A 26468-nucleotide genomic window follows, 5' to 3' on the forward strand; every position below is an offset into this window, starting at 1 on the left:
TGTTTGTAACCGTATGTTTCACTTTTACTGCCTCAGATCACAGCTGAGTTTTTCATAGCTTGTCCTGAGCCAATATCTCTGGATCTCAGAACACAAAGTCTAGCCCATGTGATCTCTCCACCTGCAGAGCCCTTTAGCTCTAACATGCATTGCAGAAAGGTACTGTGCTTTTGTGTCTGTCAAAGCTCAGTACGGGTATAGGGTTCGGATTAGTTTTGCAATGTGTTACTATGAATATTTAGAGTCTGTCTTGGTCAAATCTTTCATACAAATAAATAAACTTCAGAAGGCAGAATTGGGATGCTCAGATATTTTATCTGTAACTCTTGTGTGTGACACATATGAGGGTTGGGGACGGGGTCTGACATCAGATCATTTATAAGCCTCTAATTTTATTTCATAGATTTTATTTATAACGTTTTCCTTTTTCCCCTTCTGAAATAGTGGCCTCAACTAGCTGATTCAACACAAAATAATTTGTAACCTGGCTGCCTTAAAATGTTGTTGGGAATACTAGGATACTTCTGTTGCTTGCACATATATTGGAGTTACTTAAACCTAGAATTAATATTTAGAATAACAAAGGTGAAGCTGACAAACTGTTTAATCAACTTCATACTTTGTTTAACCTTTATACTCTCCTTGTGTCTGAATTACACATCCTTCCCTCACGAGTCAATGACCCGAAGCATTAATTACACTTCATTGTTTTTGTCCAAAAAGCTTTAATCATTTCATTCTATTTTAATTTTTTTTTAAATCTTTTTTTATTGACCGCAAAATTTATATATTTTAACAATAAGCACGTTCTTCACAATCTTTAAATACAAAATAACTGCAGTACATGCAAAATTCAGTTTAAAAAGTCATGCATTGGGTGTGCTGACCTCATGTGGAAAGAATATAACATGGCATTTAATGAATATTGCTACTAGATGGCCTTAAAAACTCCATAGGGAGTAAATGAACTGGCACCTCTAGGCGTGTGTGTTTTTATGTGAGTGTGGGATGTTCTATTGTCTCTTCTCTTTATTGTGTGTGTGTGTGTGTGTGTGTGTGTGTGTGTGTGTGTGTGTGTGTGTGTGTGTGTGTGTGTGTGTGTGTGTGTGTGTGTGTGTGTGTGTGTGTGTGTGTGTGTGTGTGTGTGTGTGTGTGTGTGTGTGTGTGTGTGTGTGTGTGTGTGTGTGTGTGTGTGTGTGTGTGTGTGTGTGTGTGTGTGTGTGTGTGTGTGTGTGTGTGTGTGTGTGTGTGTGTGTGTGTGTGTGTGTGTGTGTGTGTGTGTGTGTGTGTGTGTGTGTGTGTGTGTGTGTGTGTGTGTGTGTGTGTGTGTGTGTGTGTGTGTGTGTGTGTGTGTGTGTGTGTGTGTGTGTGTGTGTGTGTGTGTGTGTGTGTGTGTGTGTGTGTGTGTGTGTGTGTGTGTGTGTGTGTGTGTGTGTGTGTGTGTGTGTGTGTGTGTGTGTGTGTGTGTGTGTGTGTGTGTGTGTGTGTGTGTGTGTGTGTGTGTTGTTTTCTGACACAAAAACATGTTCCCAATTTCCCATTCATTCCTATAGGGGTCAAATTGACCTGCAAGGGAAGGATTTATTTTACTTTTTTTTTTTTTTTTTTTTTAAACCACAAAAACTCTTTGAATCCTGTCAATTTTTTTGTGTGTGTATTCCAATTTCAAGTGTGACAAAACTGACAAGGTCTTGACTTGTACCACTCCGAAGAACACTCAAATTTGAATGAATTTTGGGTCAAAATGACCCAAGGAGAGGGTCAAATATATAAAGTGCTTTGCTCTCAACCATCCAGAGAATGTATAAAGTTAAAACAAAATAGAGATCATTATGATAAAACCAATAATAATTACAATAAAACTTCTAACGCATGGTCTCAGGAAAATGTTTTGTTGTCTTCTTCATTGTCATAGTTTTTGTCTTGTGCTCCACTATTATTTCCTCTCTTGTAATCCCATGACTCGGTTGAAAGGCCACTCTGTGCTGCTTTTGACTGGCCAGTTTAAAGTCTGGGTGAACTGCAGGCTGGAGTTGACCGGTGACTGACAGGAGAGTTCTGATAGGTTAGTCACTGAAGAAGGCGGTCCAGAAAAGAGGGGAAATTGTCTTTGGATTGGATGTACCTGAGGAAAGGGGAGGGGTTTGGGGAAACTGTATGGCAGCAGAAGGGGATGAGAAATTGACTGCACAGCTGTACACAAACAAACATGCAGCACAGAGAAAAAAAAGTCACTGTTAAAAACAGAATAAAATTTGCATTGCTATTTGCTTAAATTAGTGACATCTCAAATAAGCAATATTTGATTGTTTCAAAGGTCAGCAGTGACACTTTTACCCCTGTCAATAGAAGGGTTGTAGAGGGAAAGGCAGAGAAAGGTAAATATGCTGTATTCTGAAAAAAAAGAATGTTAAATTTGCCGCTATGCAACAAAACACTTAAAAACAGATTTGTCAAACAACAAACACAAACTTGCACACACACTCTGCACTGTAAAAAATTTACCGATAACATCTACATTTTTCAATTGGCCCAAGTGAAATTCTTGTTGCAATAGTCTGTTAACATTGGCTCAATGAGAAATAATACGTCAGACTAATTGAAAAATGTAGATGTTATCGGTCACTTGAAATTTTTTACTTGGGGATGTAATTTTTTTTTACAGTGTGAGAAAATTTGAAGCAAGATGCGAGAATTCATTCAGCACGCAACTCTCACAGTGCATTATGGGTATTCTCTAGCTGTTGTGCGTACATTGGTTGTACACTTGTTATTGCAGTGCATTGCGGGATTGAATGAGTGCCCTCAATAACGTCCACAATGGTTTCGGACATCACTACAAATGGCTGTCCCCTCAAATAGTGCCCTATTAAAGTGTATAGGGGGCGATTTCGGACACAGCCCGTTTGTTTCCATAGTTGCTCATTTGTTAATTGATTAGCAACACCTGTTCCTTGTTTCCTACCTTATTCACCCTGTGTATTATAGCCCTCAGTTTTCAGTTGTAGTGGTTTGTTCTTGTCTATGCTATGTTGCATTTTGTGCTCATGGTTTTAATTTGTTGATAATTTTTTTTTTTTTTTTTTTTAAAGCACTGCTCCAAATAGATCCTTGTTCCCGCCGCAACTAGCCCGGTAACACTCACTCATGTAAAGTTTCTCTTTTCATTGATATGAACCTTATACTCTTATTGATAGTGAAAAAGCTGTTGAGAGCGATACAGAAAGACAGGGGCTTGGTCTGACACTGCTTGCAGCTGAAATCAACCACACACATCATGAATAATGAAAACAATTTCCATGGAAATAAATAAACGCATCAGAAATATGCAGCTAAACATAAACCCGTTGAAAGTACCAATGATTATTTTACTTCAACCCTTTCTCATATCGGTAGCTTAGACGCCATATTTCACAGCAATTATCGCTTGATGCTGCATAAACACAATTAATGTTACGCTCCAATCACTCCACAAGACGGTTAAACATGACGCTTAGTTTAATCTTATGATTGCTCAATTAGGAATTAAATGCAAACCACGTAATATGGAGTAAAAGAGCGTTCACTTATTTTGACTTAGATGTTGATTTCGGATGCTTTCTGAGAAAGCACGCGGCAGTGAATACAAACTGCTAAGCAAACACTACAGTATTTTTTGAATGATGAGCCGCAGCCCATTGGCCGCCGATGCAACAGCAACTAATCACATAACGATGTGATAACTACCAAATTAAGTTAAGGACCTATCAGCATGCGCCATCTATACATTACCATAGAACTTGGTATTTAAGATCAATTTCACTGAAATATAGGCTACAGATACAAGTTGAGTTTTGAGATATTGAAGGTCTGCTAATGGCAGTAAAGGAATTGACAGTGTTTATGGGTTGTTTTTGGCTTGTCTGTGCTGATGTTGGGCATGAATTCTACTCATCAACAGGTCATTGTTTAAGTTCAATGTCAATTCATTATATTATATTGTTTTTTTACTCGTAATAATTTAATGTTGTAGGATTTTGTCCATATTTTCCCAACAGTTTTTACACATAAGTTGATTTTATGTCTTTAGCTGTATAAGAATTTTTTGCAAAAGTGAACAATAGTATACCACGGTTGTTGTCGTAATTTCAAAACTGCACTCATGCCATATGTAACATTTTATAGGTTCTCTTTCACTTTTTAATTCCATTATGTACTAAACACTAACTGTCTCTTTGGGTTCTTGCCTAATAAACCTCTTTCATCATAACTCTAATGATGTAAAAATGAATTAATACATCAATCTAATCCCTTTTGACAATTAAGTGCAGATTGTTTTATAGATCAAATTGCAACTCTTCACTTTTTAACTCTTCATTATTATTGACTTAACATTAACTCTCTCTTTGGCTTCTTACCTAATACACCTTTTTCATTATAACTAATGATGTATACAATTAATCAAATCCCTTTTTACAATAAAGTGTAGATTGTTTTATAGATCAAATTGCACAACTATATGGGAAGACGAAAGACCTTCTGAAGCTCTTCAGTCAGTGTGTTGATGCTGAGAATGTAGAGACAATGAAGAGGTGAAAACACTTTCATTATTCCCAATATACCATTAAACTACTAGATGAATGTTTTTTTTAATTATTATTAAAAATCATTCAATTTAGGAATGAATGTTTAACAATTATATTTGATTTTAGATCAAGGATTATGTTAATACATACACCTTCTTACATTACAACTTTTGATGAACCCCTGTTTTCATCCAGTGATCTTCCGAATCTTCTGCTTTCATACTCCAACTCTGAGAACCCAGAGGAAGCTGTGAGAGACCCTGTGGCAGCTTACAGACTCCTCAGACAAATGAGAAATGATTTAATCTATATTGAAAAACGCATTCAGCCGAATCTTACTCAGTGTGAAGAGTATCAGAATGAGTTGGACTCAAAGATCCCACAGCTGGAGGACTTGGATGGTGCAGCTTCAGGACTGATCAGACTGCAAGAGATCTACAAACTCCACCCAGAAGACATCACAAAGGGTAAACTGTCCTGCAGTTTTGCACCAATGCAGTTTCACTGAGAGTTTCACTTTCCAATCTGATTTATGATTTTATTTCACATTTCACAGAAACATCTCTAAATGCAGATGAAGCTTTCAATGTAGGGTTGGTCGCTTATGACGAGGACAAATTCCAGCATGCCTTTCTCTGGTTTCTGTACAGTCTGGACAGATTAAGAGAAAACTCAACCACTACTGAGGAAGAGTTGCTCCGTTTCCTTAGTTACTCAGTCTATCACTTCGGCAGCCTGTCTGTGGCAATCTACTTCAGCCACCAGCTTCTAAATCTGGGTGAGGTCATGCTGTCCTTCATTTAATTTAATTTAATATTTTTATATTTGAGTTTGGCAGACAATTTTGCTAAATTGTTGTGATTCAAGTCATAAACATCTTTGCCTCAGATCAAAGTAATGATGAAGCCAGAGTTCAGCTGAACAGACTCCTTCACTTACAGAGCAACCCTGACATATTTCCACTGAACACAGAGTCAAGTAACTATGAGGCACTGTGCAGAGGAGAGGTTGACGAGAGGGCAAGTACTAAAATTTAAATCATTATTTGACATGAAATTACAAGTCATTGTGAAGCTTTGTGTGTTGATTGGAAGGTTATTATATTTTATCATCAGACCTCCATGAGACGGAGGGCGCTGTCCTGTAGGTACAGCACAGGTGGAGGAAACCCCAGACTGATGTATGCACCAGTGAAAGAGGAAGTGGAGTGGGACGAGCCTCGCATCATCAGATATCATGACATTATATCAGACAGAAAGATAGAGATCCTGAAGAATATCTCCAGACCTCAAGTGAACACACACACACACACACATGTTGGGTTTCCATGACTTTCTATCGACAATGTTTTGTTTTTTTATACTGCACAAGCTGTATATTCTATCCCCCTATTTTATTTTGTACAGTTAAGCTTAAAATGTACTAATTTAAACCTTGGTTGTAGAGAATTGTGTGCTTCATGTGAGGTCCATATAGAAATGATTCATTGAGGTCTGTGTGGAAGAACTTGGCTGATCTATAGAAATCCCAGATTTGAATCCCACTGAACACATTTGAGATAAATTGGAGCCCTAAGTGCCGGCATACAGGCCTCATCCAAAATCAGAGCCAATGATTTTGAAACCAAAGTGTGGCGTTTGGGTGTTCACATACTTTTAGCCATATACATAAATTTATACTTGACAGTTCATTCCTGTTTGTTGCCTACAGCTTTCTAGATCGGAAGTTTATCGTTCTGGACTCACAAGACTACGTGTTTCTCAAAGGTTTAATTCATATTTATAAATCACCTCATTATAATGGCGTAGTTCACCCCAAAATTTCAATTCTCTCATAGTCCTACATGATGTTTAATACAAAAAAAAAAACACTTTAACATGAGAGTTAGCAGTATTTGACATAATATTAAACTGTTTTAGTCACATACTTATTATGCAAAGAATAATCCTCACTATATTTTCAGTGTTTTTCTAAGCGTTGACCCTGTGGAAGCTGGTATCAGTCAGAGGATTGCAGATGTTACGGGACTCTCCATGGAAACCGCTGAACCACTGCTTGTACGTCACAGTAAGAAAGACCACATATGATCATGCACAGGCATCTTATATTTTCTTTTCTGTCAGCTATGCCTTGCAGTTAGCATTAACATACTTTGCACTACTTAACTAAATAAACAAGCAAATAAATATAGGGCTGGTTTCCAGGACAGAGATTAAGCCTAGTCCTGGACTAAAATGGCCTTTCAAACCAGATTAACACAAATCTGCTTTCTCTGTCATGGTTTTAAATAGTCCTTGGTCTAGTCCAGAGTTTAATAAGATGATTTCCCGAAGGAAGACTAGAGCTGCTCCAGGATTTAATTGAGGCTTAAATTAAACTTGCCAGGAGGCAGGTTTAACTTCAGATTAGCGTTGTGTTTCAAAGACACATGGATTACTTGGACTATGTCAGTGAAGATCAATTTATGTGTGTATATACACCCAGTACTGTTTTACAAAAGTCTTAGTATTTTCACCCAAAAAAATGTTTTTAAGCCAGTTATTTATACACTGCTCACAAAAATTAAAGGAACACTTTTTTTATTTGGGCCTGGCATGAAATCAATTAAACCTGTCTGATAATTTTCTCGTTGGCTAAGCAGCTGAGGGCATCGTTAATCACTTTCAGCTGTATTGGTGTTCATGGACTTAACAACAGGTGCACTACAGTGACAACAATGAGAAAACCCTCAAAACAGGACTGGTTTTACATGTGGAGGTCATTTCAAGTTTTGGCCTCTTTAATTTTTGTGAGCAGTGTATATTTTGCTGTAGTGTGTAAGTAGGAAATATATTGATTAATATTTCCAAACATTCATTTTGCCAATAATTATAATAATCCAGAGGGATTTTTTTTATTTATTTTTTTTATGTACAAGGAATCTGACAACACCTGGTGCTCCACACGGAAATCTGCTCTCACCATCATCGAGTCTGTCTGGGATTACATGAAGAAAAACTGAGACAGACTAAATCCAGAAGAACTGTGGCAACGTCTCCAAGATGCTTGAAGAAACCATCCTGAAAAGCTACCGTACTCTGAAAAGTTTTAAGCACTTGTGTAAAAATGCTGTAAAAGGAGGATGCTTTCAAAAATAATGTCATAAATAGATTTTATATATCAGTTAACTTCTATTAACTAAATCAAATTAATATTTGGTGTGACTACCCTTTGCGTTTTAAAACCGCTTTTGTCCTCTGTACACTTGCACACAGTTTAGCAGGAGATGTTGCCACAGTTCTTCTGGATTCAGTCTGTCTCAGTTTTTTTCTGTTTCTTCCATAGACAGTAAAAGAAATGGACACAGCGACCCCATTGGATTCAACAGAGAAAAGTGAAGTCAATTAGAAGCACTCACTTCCTGGGGGTCGAGCGTACTGCGCAGACTCAAACTGAGCTTGACGACGTAGATGTCACGTGAGCAAACTGTCTGTCTTCTAGTAGCTGTGCCAAGAGAAATCTGAATCATTCTCTTCCGAAACTTGCAGAGACGGAGAGTGTGAGTAGGAGGTGTCCATGAGCTAGGACCAAGAGCAACTTTTGCTAAGTATTCTGATTAATTACTTTGTCATTTTGCCTCCACGTCCCCCCGATTGCCCGCGAGCTTCTCCTCCTGTCCATACGGTAATTTCTCTACTGTGCGACAGAGTCGTGTGGTTATGACCCAATCGTTAGCCTATTTTTACAAAAACTGTTTCTACTGGGCCTTAACGTAAGATACAAGGTAATGGAGCCTTTTATACATTTTCGTGTTTCTTTAGAAATAATGGACAAATGGAGTCTTTAAACGCCTCAGATGTAAAGTTATTCGCTGTCAAAGTGACGCCAAAATGAATGGGAGTCAATGGAATGCTAACAGCAGGTGATGGTCTGCTAATCAATGGCGGCGCCCGGGGAAGCTTCAATGTTTTCCGAAACACTGCCCCCCTGGTTTCTTCATGTAATCCCAGACAGACTCTGTGATGGTGAGATCAGATCTCTGTGTGGATCATACCGGCTGTTGTCAGACTCCTTGTGCATAAAAACATTTCACTGAATTATTACAATTTAATGGCAAAAAGATTGTTAAACTGATATTTCCTACTGACACACTACAGCAAAATATATAAATAATTGGCTTAACCATTTTTTGGGGGAGAAAATACTCGCGTGCCTAAGACTTTTGCACAGTACTGTATGTATGTAACAGAGGCAAGCTATTTTTTTTTTTTTTTTTTTTTTCTCCCATTAAGTTTTTCCCCCTTTTTTTTTTTCTCCCATTAAGTTTTTCCCCCTTCACCATGTCCCTTTAGGGGCTTCGTAGATTCCACAGCTGATGTGTTCAGTTTTTCTTTGCTATTTGCTTTAAAATAGTTTCCTCTTGTTCAGTAAAGGATTTTTTTTTTATTGTTTTATTGCAGTCTTTTTTTCTGCTACCATACAATAAGCTTTTCTTTATTCCATGTTTTATAGGCAACCTTGGTTGTGCTAATTCAGATTAGCACAGTTGGTTTTAAATGAATCTAGTTTATTTTAGTTCAGGAGTCAGGACTCCATAGTCCAGGTGTTAGTAATCTGTTTCAGAAAGGTGTTTTTTTTTTTTTTTTCTCCATGATTAACTATTGTAGATTAAGGCCTACTCCTGGCTTAATTTATGCACTGTCCTCTTTGCAGGGAACATTGGTTTGCTTTGTTTTTCTAATTCTCTTGCCAAGAAGTGGAATACATTATAAGATTTGGGAGCTGAAAGTATATATATATATATATATATATATATATATATATATATATATATATATATATTAATTAATTAATTAATTCTTTATCACTCTTGAATATAAACATGCATTTTCCATGTGAAACATTTGAGTGTTAACAGTTTCTATTTCAGTAGTGATTCATGAGTGATGCAATAATTTTCCAGGTTCAGAATTATGGGATTGGTGGAAGATATGAACCGCATGTTGATGCATTGGTAAGTTCACTGTACAGACATTACATCAATTTTGTAAACCAACACAGAATTTGGCATTGGTCCCCTCAGGAATTTCTAATGGGCTTTGGCAGTTTTGGATTTACGAATAATAACTTTAATTTAATTAATGATCTACTTGGAAAATAAATTAAAATGCCAGCACAAACCTCATGTGTCCAGTTTGAAAAGTTACTACTACTACTACTACTACTACTACTACTACTACTACTACTACTACTACTACAATAAACATTCACTCTAAGAGAGCTTCACTTTCTTGAGTCAGCAGGCTTTTTACTGGATTACATGTTGACCAGTCAAATAATTACAAACTAACTGAGGAATATTTGACCTCACAGGAGGAGGAGAATGACAGGATTGCTACATTCCTAATTTACGTAAGTTGGCAGTGTAAGTGCAGCTGTCAGAAAAACAATTTGCCATAATGGCATTGAAGAGTATTTCTACTATGGATATTAATATTACCTGTGTAAATATCCATATAAATGTTTTGTTGCTGTAGATGAGTGATGTGGAGATAGGGGGCGCCACTGTGTTCCCTAAAGTTGGAGTTTCAGTGCAGCCGAAAAAGGTAAACCCTCAATTCTGTGTTTTTAATTTTATATAAGGATAATTGAAATACTAATTCCATACAAGAATAATAATTTCAGCATCTTCTCTCTGCTCTTGAAGGGTTCAGCCGTGTTTTGGTACAATCTCCACAAAAATGGTGAAGTGAATTGGAATACGGAGCACGCTGGATGCCCTGTGTTAATGGGTAACAAATGGGGTAAGTTAAAGGGTTAGTTCACCCAAAAATGAAAATTCTGTCAGTAATTACTCACCCTCATGTTGTTACAACCTTCGAAACACAAATTAAGATATTTTTGATTAAATCTGAGAGCTATCTCACTCCTCCATAGGCTTCTAAGTGACTGAAACTTGCTGGCCGAGAAAAGTTATTAAAGAGATCGTTAATATAGTCCAAGTGACTCCAGTGGCTCAATCTTAAGTTTATAAAGCGACGAGAATACTTTTTGTGCGCAAAAAAACACAAAAATAACGACTTTATTCCACTATTCATTTCCTTCTCTCTGGGCCTCGAGTTATTTCACGTAGTGTTTTAACGCAGCGCGTCTGTGTTGCACGTCACCACGTAGGCTCACTATTGGCCGACGCTGGTCATGTGTGTCATATGCGTGTGACGTACAACACAGACGCGCTGCGTTAAAACACTACGTGAAATAACTCGAGGCCCAGAGAGAAGGAAATTAATAGTGGAATAAAGTCGTTATTTTTGTGTTTTTTTGCGCACAAAAAGTATTCTCGTCGCTTTATAAACTTAAGATTGAGCCACTGGAGTCACTTGGACTATATTAACGATCTCTTTAACTTTTCTGGGCCAGCAAGTTTCAGTCACTTAGAAGCCTATGGAGGAGTGAGATAGCTCTCAGATTTAATCAAAAATATCTTAATTTGTGTTTCGAAGGTTGTAACAACATGAGGGTGAGTAATTACTGACAGAATTTTCATTTTTGGGTGAACTATCCCTTTAAATAAATAGGTAGAGCAATCTAAAATATAATTGGCTGATTTGTTGACATTATTTTTATTGTTGACTACAATTTTTGTTGTGTATCCTATCCTTTATATTATGTATAAATGCATGTATATTAATATATCTAAAATTAATTTTAGATTCATAAGACATTCTATACTGTATGTAGCTTTATCAAAATACTAATTGTAAACTAAGTGTCTTATTCGTGAGAGATTTTATTGTCCTTTTTTCTATTTTATGATGTTCTTGAACCAAACATTCACACTCTATGGGGTGTTTTACATGTTTTTTTTTTAAAGCAGTTGTGTTTGAGCGGAAAAACAATTTAGTCATGATTAATATGAAAAGGAAAGCGGGCAATTGAAAGTTAATGGTAAAAATCATTAAGTTTATTTTTCTTGCTGTCTTTTTTTTCCTTTTTTTTTTCAGTTGCTAACAAATGGGTCCATAAGTTTGGACAGGAATTCAGGAGCCCCTGTACTTTGTCAGAGTGGGAGTGAAAGACTCTACAGGGCCTGAAGTCATGATATTTGTATCTGTACTATATATATATATATATATATATATATATATATATATATATATATATATATATATATATATATATATATATATATATATATATATATATATATATATATTATACACATGACTACAGAGAAAGTTGTACTATATAATCGTGTTATTTATTATGTATCTGTAATTTAGGCAGGATCTGTAACAGATTTGTCATATCAACTTTTGCTGTTATTTGTAACTTTCATTGTCACTTTTACTGCCTCAGATCACAGCTGAGTTTTTCATAGCTTGTCCTTCTTGTTCTGAGCCAATATCTCTGGATCTCAGAACACAAAGTCTAGTCCATGTGATCTCTCCACCTGCAGAGCCCTTTAGCTCTAACATGCATTGCAGAAAGGTACTGTGCTTTTGTGTCTGTCAAAGCTCAGTATAAGAAAGGGTATAGGTTTAGAGTTAGTTTTGCAATGCATCACAATGAATATTTGGATGTCTGTCTTGGTCAAATCTTTCATACGAATAAATAAACTTCAGAATGAACGTTTCTTTCATCTGTAACTCTTGTGTGTGACATATTTGAGGGTTGGGCTCTGGCGTCAGATCAGTTATAACCTCTATAGATTTTATTTTATTTATTTTTTGCCTTTTCCCTTTGTGAAATAGTGGCCTCAGTACAACTCTATCTGAAATTTCATTTTCAATTACAAGTCTCTTTAGTGATGCTGCATTTTCAGTTTTAGCGTTTTGGAATTATACATCTTAATTTGCCCAAATTATTTTCAATAACTTGCCCTTTTTCCAATTTCAACGTACACTAAAAATAAACTAGCTGATTCAACTTAAATTAATTTGTAATCTGGCTGCCTTGTTAGGTATTTTAAGAAACTTCAGTTGCACATTGGAGTTCCTTAAACCTAGAATTAATATTTGGAGTAACAACGGTGAAGCTGACAAATAAGTTTAATCAACTTAATTTTTTCATTTAGCCTTTATATTCTCCTCGTGTCTGAATTACACATCCTTCCCTCACGAGTCAAAATGACCCAAAGTATTAGAATTACACTTCATTTTTTTTATCTTTTTTTTTTTTTTTTTTTTTTTTTACTATTTTGATCTCTTAATTACTATATTTTAACAATAATGAAATTTTTACAATAAGCACATTCTTTAAATATGAAATAACTGCAGTACATGCAGAATTCAGTTTCAAAAATCATGCATTGGGTGTCTCTGCTGACCTTGTGTGCATGGGGAAAAAAATATAACATGGCATTTCATGATTCTTGCCACTAGTTGGCCTTAAAGCGCTGTCTGTATGGAGAAAACGATTGGTCCCATTATTTTTATAACAATTACAAAAAAAATTTAATAAAATAATTATAATAAATATACTTAGGGGTCAAATTGACCTGCGAGGGAAGGGTCTGTTACTATTTTTATTACAACCACAAAACAATTCTTGAATCCAGTCAATTTTTGTGTGTATTTTTCAATTTCAATGTGACAAAGCTGACATGGTCTTGTACCACTCTGATGAACACCATTTTTGAAAATTAAAAGAAAATCAATTTTGGGTCAAAATGACCCGAGGAGAGGATGGACGTATAGTATCAAATATATAAAGTGCTTTGCTCTCAACCATCCAGAGAATGTATAAACTTAAAACAAAAAAGAGATCATTAGGATAAAACCAATAATAATTCAAATTAAACTTCTAACGCATGGTCTCAGGAAAAAATGTTGTTGTCTTCTTCATTGTCATAGTTTTTGTCTTGTGCTCCACTATTATTTCCTCTCTTGTAATCCCATGACTCGGTTGAAAGGCCACTCTGTGCTGCTTTTGACTGGCCAGTTTAAAGTCTGGGTGAACTGCAGGCTGGAGTTGACCGGTGACTGACAGGAGAGTTCTGATAGGTTAGTCACTGAAGAAGGCGGTCTAGAAAATTGCCTTTGGATTGGATGTGCCTGAGGACAGGGGAGGGGTTTGGGGAAGCTGTGTGGCAGCAGAAGGGGATGAGAAATTGACTGCACAGCTGTCCACAAACAAACATGCACACAGAGAAAAAAAGTCACTGTTAAAAACTAAATCAAATTTACATTTCTATTTGCTTAAATTAGTGATGACATCTCAAATGAGATATATTTGATTGTTAAATTAAACACTCTGACCCCATCAATAGAAGGGTTGTAGAAGGAAAGATGAGAAGGAAAGGCAGAGAAAGGTAAAAAAAAAAATCAATTATTTATAATATGCACTGGAGTCACATGGACTATTTTAGCAATGTCTTTACTACCTTTCTGGGACTTGAAAGTGGTTGTTGCGATGCTGTCTAAGGAGGGGTCAGCTCTTGGATTTCATCAAAAATATCTTCATTTGTGTTACGAAGATAAACAAAGGTCTTACAGGTTTGGAACGACATGAGGGTGAGTAATTAATGACAGAAATTTTATTTTGGGGTGAACTATCCCTTTAAAGCAATTCTTTTTATATAAGCATTATTTACATAGAATTATGTATCACGTTGCATTTTTCTTCAATATCATGCAGCCCTAATGCCTAGGGGTGTAATGTTTCTTGGTAAAAAAACAACAACACATGGTTTGGCACACTTGCACCGCTGTTAATCTTATATCTAACGACGCATCAATAATATGGTTGTTGAAAATAACGTGTAAAACAGACAGAGTTAGGCTAATTTATGTTTCTGTAAATGGATACAAATTCTGGCTTCCCCTATCTGTGTTCAACAGTAGGAGTGCTGTATGCTCCAAGTCTAATATGGCCAGTTATTTACGCTTTCATCAACCAGGTGTTGATAGCGAGACCTGAACAGCACACGTTATCCATTTAAACTAATCTCATTTAAGCCTTGCCAATTTAAACACTGAAGCGCAAGAAGACGTGAAAAAGAACTTGCGCTCTGAGAAGATTCATCCGAAGCACGGTCATGGAAAGCTGCGTCTCAGACAGCGCACAAATATTGAGTTCTCTTTCAAGTCTTGCGCTTGAACGGACAAATTCACAAAAATGATGTCAACATGCCCGTCTTGGCAAGTATCCTAGCAAACATAGAAGGTTATGTCTTAAGTAAACGTAAACAGTCCAGAAAGACAATCCATGTGCTCAGTATCAGTGCACTAGATCATGCATTATGTCTTAAAGTGACAGCAGTCTAATATTCCTGCTGTATGTGTATAAAGTTCATCAAACAACAAAAAAAAGGAAATCACTCAATGCTCTGAATAGCTTCTGTAATTTTAATAATAATGATTCATCTTTATTTTATTCAGTGAAGATTATATGCAATATCATTTTACATTTGATTACTTTATTCAATTTCTGTACCCGAAAAACCAAACTTAAACACCAAAATAACCCGAAAAACTCTGTTTATTTTATTATCTTTGCTCTGTTGTCTTAATTTGTGTTGTTGCTTGTAGTTTCATTATTTGTTCTTATTTTCTTATTTCTAGAATTTTTTTCCTTGAACATAGTACATACTGAACCGTACCGAAACCTTAAAACCGTAATAAAAACTGAACCATGAGTAATTTGAAACGGGTCCATTAGACCCCTAACTTATGCCCCTGTTTCTTTCTATAGTTGCTCATTTGTTAATTGATTAGCCACACCTGTTCCTTGTTTTCTGCCTCATTTGCCCTGTCTATTATAGCCCTCAGTTTTCAGTTGTAGTGATTTGTTCTTGTCTTTGCTATGTTGCATTTTGTGTTTGTTGTTAGATTGCTAAGACTGTGTGCTCCTATTTTTACTTTGTTGATAAAAAAACACTCACTCATGTAAAGTTTTGCTTTTCATACATTTGGTGTAACATTGACATGAACCTTATACTCTTTTATTGATAGAAAGCTGTTGAGAGCGATAAAGAAAGACAGGGGCTTGGTCTGACACTGCTTGCAGCTGAAATCAACCACACTCATCATGAATAATGAAAACAATTTCCATGGAAATAAACAAACACATCAGGAATATGCAGCTAAACATAGTCCCGTTGAAAGTGCCAATGCTTATTTCACTTCAAACTTTCCTAATTTTGGTAACTAAGACGCCGTATTTCACAGCCATTATCGAGTGCTGCTGCATAAACACAATTACGTAAACGCTGCAGCTCCAATCACTCCACAAGACGGTTAAACATGACACTTAATTTAAACGTATGATTGCTCATTTGTGAATTAATTGCAAACTCCACAATATGCACAAAGATGTGGAGTAAAAGGCGTTAACTTGTGTTGATTTCTAAAAGCATGCAACAGTGACTAGTACAACCGGTGCACTACTGCTAAGCAAACTAAATTTTTTGTATGTTGAGCCGCAGCCCATTGGCCGCTGATGCAACAGCAACTAATCAGATAACGATGTGATAACTACCAAATTAAGGGAAGGACATATCAGCATGCGCCATCTTGAGTTTAAGACAGAACTTGGTTTTTAAGATCATTTTCACAGCAAGATACAGATACAAGTTGAGTTTTGAGATATTGAAGGGCTTATAATGTCAGTAAAGGAGCTGACGGTGTTTATGGTATGTTTTTGGATTGTCTGTGCTGATGCTGGACATGAATTCTTCTCATCAACAGGTTAATGTTTCAGTTCAATATCAATTCATTATGTTATATTATATTATGTTGTTTTTTGTTCTTAATGTTCGTTTAAAGTTTTACGTTTTGTCTATATTTCTCCAACTGTTTTTTGCACCGTTGTCATGACAAGTTGATTAGATAAGAATTTTGACCAAAAGTGACCAATAGTAACACAGTTTTTGTCATAATTTCAACACTGATGCACTCATGCCATAATGTTATAGTTACTCCCTTTCACTTTTTAACATCATTATTGATTTAACATTAAATCTCTCTTTTGCTTCTTACCTAATAAACCCTTTTCATTAGGTTATAGCTGTAATGATGTAAAAAATTAATTAATACACAAATCAAATCCTTTTTGACAAAATGCAGATTGTTTTATAGATCAAATTGCACAACTATATGGGGAGACGAAAGACCTTCTGAAGCTCTTCAGTCAGTGCGTTGATGCTGAGGATGTAGAGACAATGAAGAGGTGAAAACACTTTCATTATTCCCGTTATACAATTAAACTACTAGATTAATGTGTTTTTATTATTATCATTATTAAAAAGCATTAAATTTTGGAATGGATGTTTAACTACTACGGTATATATATTTTTAGATTAAGTATTATGTTAATAAATAAATCTTCTACAAGATTTTACCAACTTTTGATGAACCCCTGTTTTCATCCAGTGATCTTCTGAATCTTCTGCTTTCATACTCCGACTCTGAGAACCCAGAGGAAGCTGTGAGAGACCCAGTGGCAGCTTACCGATTCCTCAGACAAATGAGAAATGATTTTATGTATATTGTAAAACGCATTCAGCCGAATCTTACTCAGTGTGAAGAGTATCAGAATGAGTTGGACTCAAAGATCCCACAGCTGGAGGACTTGGATGGTGCAGCTTCAGGACTGATCAAACTGCAAGAGATCTACAAACTCCACCCAGAAGACATCACAAAGGGTAAACTGTCCTGCAGTTTTGCACCAATGCAGTTTCACTGAGAGTTTCACTTTCCAATCTGATTAATGCTTTTATTTCACATTTCACAGAAACATCTCTAAATGCAGATGAAGCTTTCAATGTAGGGTTGGTCGCTTATGACGAGGACAAATTCCAGCATGCCTTTCTCTGGTTTCTGTACAGTCTGGACAGATTAAGAGAAAACTCAACCACTACTGAGGAAGAGTTGCTCCGTTTCCTTAGTTACTCAGTCTATCATTTCGGCAGCCTGTCTGTGGCAATCTACTTCAGCCACCAGCTTCTAAATCTGGGTGAGGTCATGCTGTCCTTCATTTAATTTAATATTTTTATATTTGAGTTTGGCAGACAATTTTGCTAAATTGTTGTGATTCAAGTCATAAACATCTTTGCCTCAGATCAAAGTAATGATGAAGCCAGAGTTCAGCTGAACAGACTCCTTCACTTACAGAGCAACCCTGACATATTTCCACTGAACACAGAGTCAAGTAACTATGAGGCACTGTGCAGAGGAGAGGTTGACGAGAGGGCAAGTGCTAAAATTTAAATCATTATTTGACATGAAATTACAAACAGTCATTGTGAAGCTTTGTGTGTTGATTGGAAGTTTGTTATATTTTATCAAATCAGATCTCCATGAGGCAGAGGGCGCTGTCCTGTAGGTACAGCACAGGTGGAGGAAACCCCAGACTGATGTACGCACCAGTGAAAGAGGAAGTGGAGTGGGACGAGCCTCGCATCATCAGATATCATGACATTATATCAGACAGAGAGATAGAGATCCTGAAGAATATCTCCAGACCTCAAGTGACTATCGAACACCCCCCCCCCCCCCCCCACCCCCCCCCACCCCCCCACACACACACACACACACACACCAACAACAACATAAATATTTTTGTTGTTATTGTCAGTATATTTAAAATGTAATTTCTTTTTATGGTGTATTTTTGTAATGTTCAATGGGCAAATGTATGTGGACATCCGTTTCAAATGAACATGTTTGCTTGGCCCCTTAATTCCAGTGAAGACAAGTCTTAATACTATGACATAATTACATTCTAGATTGGTGGGTTTCAAACTTTTAAAAAAATATGTTAAACCCTTTGCCATTGACCATTTTCTTTGCTTTACACACATTTAAGTTGACAATATCTACTTTCTACTCCACAGCTGATGTAGTGTACACCTTAAGAGAAGGTCATTGAGGTCTGTGTGGAAGAACTTTGCTGATCTATAGAAATCCCACATTTGAATCCCACTGAACACATTTGAGATAAATTGGACCCCTAAGTGCCGGCATGCAGGCCTCATCATCCAAAATCAGTCAATGATTTTGAAACCAAATGCTCAGAAAGCAAACATAAGTGTGGTGTTTGGGTGTTCACATACTTTTAGCCATATACATAAATTTACATAAATTTATACTTGACAGTTCATTCCGATTTCTTGCCTACAGCTTTCTAGATCGGAAGTTTATCGCTCTGGAATCACAAAACCCTTAAAACTACGTGTTTCTCAAAGGTTAATGTGTATTAAAATCACCTCATTAAAATGGCGTAGTTCACCCCAAAAATGTTATTCTCTCATAGTCTTGTTTGCTTTTTAATACAAAAACTATTACTTTAACATAAGAGTTAGCAGTATTTGACATAATGATAAACTGTTTTAGTCACACACTTACTATGCAAGTAATCCTCACTATATTTTCAGTGTTTTTCTACAAAATAACCCTGTGGAAGCTGGTGTCAGTCAGAGGATTGCAGATGTTACGGGACTCTCCATGGAAACCGCTGAATCACTGCTTGTACGTTACAGTAAGATAGAAGGCATATGATCATTACCAGTATACAATTAATTTATCTTCACCTGATTCATCAATCTTGAATTCTTAAATGGAGATAAACATGCATTTTTACCTGTGAACCATTGAAGTGTTAACCGTTTCTATTTCAATAGTGATTCATAAATGATTTCCAGGTTCAGAATTATGGGGTTGGTGGTGCATTTGAACAGCATATTGATGCATTGGTAAGTTCACTGTATAGACATTACATCAATTTTGTAAACCAACACAGAATCTGCCATTGGTTCCCTCAGGAATCTCTAATGGGCTTTGGCAGTTTGGGATTTATGAGTAATTAAATAAATAAAGTAATGGTTCAATTTGAAAATAAATTAAAATGCCAGCACGAACCTCCTGTGTCCAGTTTGAAAAATTACTACTACTACTACTACTACTACACTTTCTTGAGAGTCAACAGGCTGAGATGCTAGAATCTAGACACTGGAGGATAGAGCAGGCATGTTTATTTTAATTTTTAGTTTACATATCATATTTAAAAATAATACCAACACTAATGCTGACTTCCTGTGTGCAACCAGTCTCCTTGGAAAAATGCATATACAACCACTTTAGTCTAACCACTACCACTTTGTTTGCCACATGTTTAAATCACACATTTGTTTAATAATTTGCATTTGAGGTTTTATTTGTGATTTTTATGATGTATAACAAAACGTAAAAGTCTCTTGAAGTAATACATACACATAGGGGAACCAATGGCTCGAAAAAGCAAATTCTCTTGCAGAATTAATTTAAGAGTACAAACGCAACTCTGTATTCTGTGTCATTGAGAGCTGATTACATGTTGACCAGTCAAATAATTACAAACTAACTGAAGAATATTTGACCTCACAGGAGGAGGAGAATGACAGGATTGCTACATTCCTAATTTATGTAAGTTGGCAGTGTAAGTGCAGCTGTCAGAAAAACAATTTGCCTCAATGGCATTAAACAGTATTTCTATTATAGTGTGTAACTATCCATATAAATGTTTTGTTGCTGTAGATGAGTGATGTGGAGATAGGGGGCGCCACTGTGTTTCCTAAAGTTGGCGTTTCAGTGCAGCCGAAAAAGGTAAACCCTCAATTCTGTGTTTTTATATAAGGATCATTTAAGTACTAATTACAAATAAAAGAATAATTTCAGCATCCTCTCTCTGCTCTTGAAGGGTTCAGCCGTGCTTTGGTACAATCTCCACAGAAATGGTGAAGTGAATTGGAATACGGAGCACGCTGGATGCCCTGTGTTTGTGGGTAACAAATGGGGTAAGATCATAGGCGGAGTTTGACATTCGAGCCAGGGGGGGCAAAAAAATGTTTTTACGCAGAATTGCGTGATATAAAGTCGCAATTGCGTGTTATAAAGTCAGAATTGTGAGATATAAACTATTCTGAGGTCCAAAAAAAAAAAAAAATCTGTCTTTTTTTCCCTTAGAATTGGACTTTTTATCTCACAATTGCAACATCTCGCAATTCTGACTTTATTTCTCAGAGATATAAAGTCAGAATTGTGTGAAATAAAGTCGCAATTGCGTGTTATAAAGTCAGAATTGCGTGTTATAAAGTCAGAATTGCGTGATAGTCGCAATTGCGAGAAAAAAAAAGTCCGAATTCTGACTTTATAACACGCAATTGCGACTTTATTTCACGCAATTCTGACTTTATATCTCTGAGAAATAAAGTCAGAATTGCGAGATGTCGCAATTGTGAGATAAAAAGTAGCAATTATCTTTTAAAATGCAATCTTTTAAACAAGCTTCCATAGGGTCCTGCATGGCCTATCAATTGGGGAACTCGCACATACTGTATGGACAAAACAAACATGCTAAATAAACACATTTATTTTTAACCCAAGAAAAAACAGTACAACAATACAATCATATTTGTAAACAGGTAGAACGTCACTACTGGACTTTGCATCGCATCTTCGTTCGGACACAATTAGGATCAATGAAATGTGGACCACTTTTGCACTGTTAAAATATTATCTTCAACCAAAACGAAAAGATTTTTAAGGTTTTTCTTTCCTTTTTTCAAAACACATTGTGGCAATGAGAGTGATTAAAAAACAAGTTATATTTCGCATTTTGTTGTACTTCATGAAACATTTAAAACATTTTGAGAGGGAAAAATGAACACAATACTCTCCACTTTTGAAACATATTGAACAGCATATTGAAAGCAGTGTGTTGAGTTTCTCCAGCTTAAGCAGTTATTTGGCAGAGAAATAAAACTTACAGACCTAGACATTGTCCAGACTAGTGCAACAGTAATTTTCGTTTTTTGCGTCCTGCATATGCGTCGATAATGGTCTCAGGTGAGAGCATAGGGGTGAGCCGTAATGTCGCTTTCGATGTGAAGTCACATGACCCAGAGCCCCGAATTTTTTTTTTTTTTTTTTTTTTACTAAAGCAGTAGGCCTATATGAAATCAGATTACCTACCACCATTTAGTTGTTTTGTGTTATTTAAAATATTTATAATAGGCTATCTCTTTTTTTTTTTTAAATGCAATTTTTTTTTTTTTTTTTATGCAATTACCCGTTTCACCAGGGGGGGCAATGCTCCCCCTGCCCCCCCGCAAACTCCGCGCCTGGGTAAGATGTTAAATAAATGGGTTGATAAATCTAAAATATAATTGGCTGATTTGATGACATTATTTTTGAACTTTTTTTTGGTATCCTTAAAGTATAAATAAATGTATATTCATATATTTAAATTTCATTTAATATTGCCTTTTTGTGTGTGTGGTGTTAGCATCGTTGTTTGAGGTGAAAACAATTCAGCCATGAATCATTTGAAAAGAAAAGCAGAAGATTGAAAGATAAATGTTAATGGTAAAAATAATTTGTTTTTTTTCAGTTGCTAACAAATGGATCCATGAGTTTGGACAGGAATTCAGGAGCCCCTGTTCTTTGTCATTCTGGGAATGAAAAACTCTACAAGGCTTGAAATCATAAGATATTTGTGTGTGTGTGTGTGTGTGTGTGTGTGTGTGTGTGTGTGTGTGTGTGTGTGTGTGTGTGTGTGTGTGTGTGTGTGTGTGTATACATACCTACAGAGAAAGTTGTACTCTATCTGTATGTTATATTTATTATGTAGCCTATCAGTAATGTAGGCAGGATCTGGAACAGATTTGTCGTATCAACTTTTGCTGTTGTTTGTAACAGTATATTTCTCTGTCACTTTTACTGCCTCAGATCACAGCTGAGTTTTTCATAGCTTGTCCTGAGCCAATATCTCTGGATCTCAGAACACAAAGTCTAGCCCATGTGATCTCATCACCTGCAGAGCCCTTTAGCTCTAACATGCATTGCAGAAAGGTACTGTGCTTTTGTGTCTGTCAAAGCTCAGTAAGGGTATAGGGTTCAGATTAGTTTTGCAATGTGTTACTATGAATATTTAGAGTCTGTCTTGGTCAAATCTTTAATACAAATAAATAAACTTCAGAAGGCTGAATTGGGATGCTCCGATATTCTATCTGTAACTCTTGTGTGTGACACATGAGGGTTGGGCTCTAATGTCAGATCAGTTATAAGCCTCTAATTTTATTTATAACATTTTCCTTTTTCCCCTTAGTGGCCTCAACTAGCTGATTCAACTCAAAATAATTTGTAACCTGGCTGCTTTAAAATGTTTTAGGTATACTAAGAAACTTCTGTTGTTTGCACATATATTGTTTAATCAACTTAATACTTTGTTAAACCTTTATACTCTCCTCGTGTCTGAATTACACATCCTTCCCTCACGAGTCAAAATGACCCGAAGTATTAAAATTACACTTCTTCATTGTTTTTGTCCAGAAAGCAGCTTATATTATTTCATTCTATTTTTATTATGATTTTATTTTATTGATTTCTAAATTAGTATATTTTAACAATAATTGAAATTAACATCAAGCATGTTTTTCACATTCTTTAAATCCAAAATAACTGCAGTACATGCAAAATTCAGTTTACAAAGTCATGCATTGGGTGTCTCCGCTGACCTCATGTGGGAAAAATATAACATGGCATTTAATGAATATTGCTACGAGATGGCCTTAAAACTCCATAGGGAGTAAATGAACTGGCACCATTATTTTAATGGGCATTTCTAGGTGTGTGTGTTTATGTGAGTGTGGGATGTTCTATGGTCTCTGCCCTTTATTTGCATGTGTGTGTTCTGGGTTGTGCACGTTTTTTTTTTTTTTTCTGACACAAAAACATGTTCCCCATTTCCCATTCATTCCTATAGGGGTCAAATTTACCTGCAAGGGAAGGACTTGTTACTTATTTTTTATTACAACCACAAAAACTCCTTGAATCCAGTCCATTTTTTTGTGTGTGTATTCCAATTTCAAATGTGACAAAACTGACAAGGTCTTGTACCACTCTGAATAACACTCAAATTTAAAAAATGAAAAGAAAATGAATTTGACCCGAGGAGAGGGTGGAAGTATAGTGTAAAATATATAAAGTGCTTTGCTCTTCACCATCCAGTGGGAATGTATAAACTTAAAACAAAAAAATAGATCATTATGATAAAACCAATAATAATTACAATAAAACTTCTAATGCATGGTATGTTATCACAATTTTTTTTTGTCTTCATTGTCATGGTTTTTGTCTTGTGCTCCACTTTTAATCCTCTCTTGTAATCCCATGACTCGGTTGAAAGGCCACTCTGTGCTGCTTTTGACTGGCCAGTTTAAAGTCTGGGTGAACTGCAGGCTGGAGTTGACCGGTGACTGACAGGAGAGTTCTGATAGGTTAGTCACTGAAGAAGGCGGTCCAGAAAAGAGGGGAAATTGCCTTTGGATTGGATGTGCCTGAGGAAAGGGGAGGGGTTTGGGGAAACTGTATGGCAGCAGAAGGGGATGAGAAACTGACTGCACAGCTGTACACAAACAAACATGCACACAGAGAAAAAAAGTCACTGTTAAAAACAGAATCAAATCATAGCATTAAATAGCATTGATATTTGCTTAAATTAGTGATGACATCTCAAATGAGCAATATTTGATTGTTCCAAGGTCAGCAGTGACACTCTTACCCCTGTCATTAGAAGGGTTGTAGAAGGAAAGATGAGAAGGAAAGGCAGAGAAAGGTACAGATGCTGTATTCTGAATGAGGGGAAAAAAACAATTATAATATGCACAAGTCAAATTTGCCACTATGCAACAAAAGACTTAAAAACACTCACGTACCTGTGGGTAGGTTGGAAAACTTGGGTAATTCACTAAGATTAGTTTGCTGAAATTAAACTTGTAGGTGAAACGTTTCCCTTTGGTCTTGTGCAAAATTCGCTTGTTATAATAATACCTGATTTGAAGGGGGAAAAAACAGATTTGTCAAATAATGGATTTGTCTCTTCATAAAATTATGTCGTATCAAGAAAATTATGTATTTCTATCATTTGTTACTTTTGTATGCATGAATGTTTGCACATATAATTGGAATAATAGGCACATGACATTACAGGACCTGCGCATATATATATAGTAAATATGATAGTCATATGAAATTCATACTGTAATATATTTTTATGCTGAAAATAGAATTTAGTTGTAAATATAGCTATTATATTAACATATACTGTAGGAGAATTTGAGGTTGATATATCAATATTGTTCATTATTTTCTAGCAGCCATTTCTTTTTATTTTATATTTGATATATATATATATATATATATATATATATATATATATATATATAAATTATAATTTAATCTTTGTATGTATGAATGTGTATGGATTGTAGTCAGTGCATGTACCTTAAAGCTCTGCTGAGTTTGTCATAATTCATGTGTGGCTTGCCCTTTCTCTCCCCCCACAGTTTAGCCAATCTCTCTGGGTCTCTGATTACAAACTCTCCCCATTCGCTGCCCCACGTGATAGCTCCGCCTTCGCCACGCCCCAACAGCTCTAACAGGAAGTGCCACAACTGCACCTGCCGCGAGCCTGGAGAGCACGCTGGTTTATACGCCCAATCAGGGAAAAGCACTGCTGAGGGAAACAAGAAAGCAAAGTTATGTTTGAAAGATAGAAAGAGTAATTAAAAACAATTCAGTCTGTACAATATACTGCATTAAACACCAGAGTTTTCAATCCAATTATGATTGCATCTCACCAGTAGGCCTATATTTTTTTCCCTGCACAGCTAGCCAAAATAAACAATTCAATTGAATCGTATCCCATAATACTATTCACAAATAACGTTAGTGGGATCTCCTTGAGTTTCAAAGTCTATCCAATTTGGCACAAATCCTTTGAAATGACGGCAGGAGAAGAGACACTATGTTATGCATTTTCTATCATGATTGTAAATTAATTCTGTAGAATAGATGAATTGAATACATTTGTTTTATGCTCCAAACTTAAAATAATCTGTTTGGTCAAAAGATGGAGCAGGACATTTTATGTGTGTAGGTAATATATATAGGAACAATGCAGTCATGGAATTATATGGAATCATATCATAAGTAAAATGTATGATTAAATATTAAACTATTAAATAACTGTACCAATAATAAGTCTTCACCAGCAATTGTGCTCTGCACACACATTCGCCCGTAGCCAGCTATGAGGTATTCGAGGTGTATATAATATATTTTGTGAAATAATTGCCTAATATAGTATTAATGCCACTTTAGTGCTGTAAAGATATTGCACAGCACCAATATTCTATTCTGAGCCTTATTGGTCTGTCACCGCTCGTCAATGTCAAAATATTTGAGATGACCAATCAAATTAAAGTAGGCGGGTTTATGTTCACAGTAAACGGTCATAAAGTGCGTGCGAGATAAGATGTAAGTAGCTAAACTAACCATTTCATATTTGAAAGCTGTTTTTGGATAAAAATGTTAAACGACCGTCAAAAATAATCTGGCAAACTAATAAACTTTTGTCTAATTTCGCCATTTTGAATTGAAAATAGGCCAATTTATGTGATTCATGTAATGTAATAATTAGCAATTGTCAATGTGACAAAAAAAAAATAGACGAAATATCAGTTGACCCTATGTTTACTTTCTTCACTGACACAGATGGAAATGAAAAGACTATCAGTCAAAGCTCTGCTTTAGGAGGGGAAGAAACAGGGCAAGATAAGGAGACTGAGAAAAAGAAAGAGTGATGGAGATGAGGAGAGAGCAGGTATTGACAAAATCTGCCCACTGACATGGTTTTAAAACTATTTCTTATCCATTTTTTGGCCCTCAAACGTCTTTTAATGCACATAGTGATCCTACAAATGTTCATTAAAATTGAGTGACTTCTTCAAATCTTCAGGTTTCACAACATGAAACAAAAACACTTAAAAAATATGTTAGCTAAATAGGTCTGTCATGTGAACTTTTTGTGGGGAAGATTTGGTTATCCATGCCAAATGATTTGCAAGCGTATTTCAGATAATGGAACGGTGCACTCCACACA

General features: G+C 36.0%; 3 protein-coding genes across 3 annotated transcripts in view; 2 read left to right on the plus strand and 1 right to left on the minus strand.

Annotated features, from left to right (window-relative positions):
- Positions 1 to 4458: 4458 nt before the first annotated feature.
- Positions 4459 to 11658, plus strand: LOC309501471 (prolyl 4-hydroxylase subunit alpha-1-like). Its single transcript, XM_082173595.1, has 12 exons — positions 4459 to 4571; positions 4761 to 5032; positions 5122 to 5343; positions 5454 to 5584; positions 5681 to 5857; positions 6276 to 6331; positions 6529 to 6622; positions 9508 to 9558; positions 9918 to 9956; positions 10082 to 10150; positions 10252 to 10348; positions 11549 to 11658. The coding sequence occupies exons 1-12, from the start codon at positions 4564 to 4566 to the stop codon at positions 11617 to 11619; spliced, it is 1287 nt and encodes a 428-aa protein (XP_082029721.1). The 5' UTR covers positions 4459 to 4563; the 3' UTR covers positions 11620 to 11658.
- A 4360-nt stretch (positions 11659 to 16018) lies between these two features.
- On the plus strand, positions 16019 to 22067 carry LOC309501469 (prolyl 4-hydroxylase subunit alpha-2-like). The gene is made up of 13 exons (XM_082173592.1): positions 16019 to 16234; positions 16625 to 16715; positions 16919 to 17190; positions 17280 to 17501; positions 17607 to 17737; positions 17839 to 18015; positions 18668 to 18732; positions 18922 to 19015; positions 19189 to 19239; positions 19910 to 19948; positions 20060 to 20128; positions 20223 to 20319; positions 21915 to 22067. Exons 1-13 carry the CDS (start codon positions 16150 to 16152, stop codon positions 21983 to 21985), a joined length of 1464 nt encoding a protein of 487 aa, XP_082029718.1. The 5' UTR covers positions 16019 to 16149; the 3' UTR covers positions 21986 to 22067.
- A 1548-nt stretch (positions 22068 to 23615) lies between these two features.
- LOC309501517 (ETS translocation variant 3) overlaps positions 23616 to 26468 on the minus strand; it is a 4106-nt gene continuing 1253 nt past the window's right edge. The window contains exons 3-6 of the mRNA XM_082173684.1: positions 24809 to 25040; positions 24241 to 24355; positions 24087 to 24156; positions 23616 to 23930 (exon numbers count right to left, since the gene is read on the minus strand). Of these exons, the coding sequence (XP_082029810.1) occupies positions 23623 to 23930; positions 24087 to 24156; positions 24241 to 24355; positions 24809 to 25040 (725 nt within the window). The 3' untranslated portion in view covers positions 23616 to 23622. The remainder of the gene's footprint in view (positions 23931 to 24086; positions 24157 to 24240; positions 24356 to 24808; positions 25041 to 26468) is intronic.

This window comes from Leuciscus leuciscus, assembly GCF_965113295.1.
Source record: "Leuciscus leuciscus genome assembly, chromosome: 6".
Classification (NCBI taxonomy): domain Eukaryota; kingdom Metazoa; phylum Chordata; class Actinopteri; order Cypriniformes; family Leuciscidae; genus Leuciscus; species Leuciscus leuciscus.

What these genes read in the sequence shown, in the direction of transcription:
- LOC309501471 (XM_082173595.1), top strand. An exon ending in AGAATATCTCCAGACCTCAA is followed by an intron (nt 5,858 to 6,275) that starts GTGAACACACAC and finishes TGTTGCCTACAG; the next exon opens with CTTTCTAGATCGGAAGTTTA. An exon ending in TTTCAGTGCAGCCGAAAAAG is followed by an intron (nt 10,151 to 10,251) that starts GTAAACCCTCAA and finishes CTGCTCTTGAAG; the next exon opens with GGTTCAGCCGTGTTTTGGTA.
- LOC309501469 (XM_082173592.1), top strand. Translation starts at nt 16,150, where the DNA reads ATGTCAGTAAAGGAGCTGACGGTGTTTATGGTATGTTTTTGGATTGTC. An exon ending in TGAATTCTTCTCATCAACAG is followed by an intron (nt 16,235 to 16,624) that starts GTTAATGTTTCA and finishes ATTGTTTTATAG; the next exon opens with ATCAAATTGCACAACTATAT. An exon ending in AGAATATCTCCAGACCTCAA is followed by an intron (nt 18,016 to 18,667) that starts GTGACTATCGAA and finishes TCTTGCCTACAG; the next exon opens with CTTTCTAGATCGGAAGTTTA.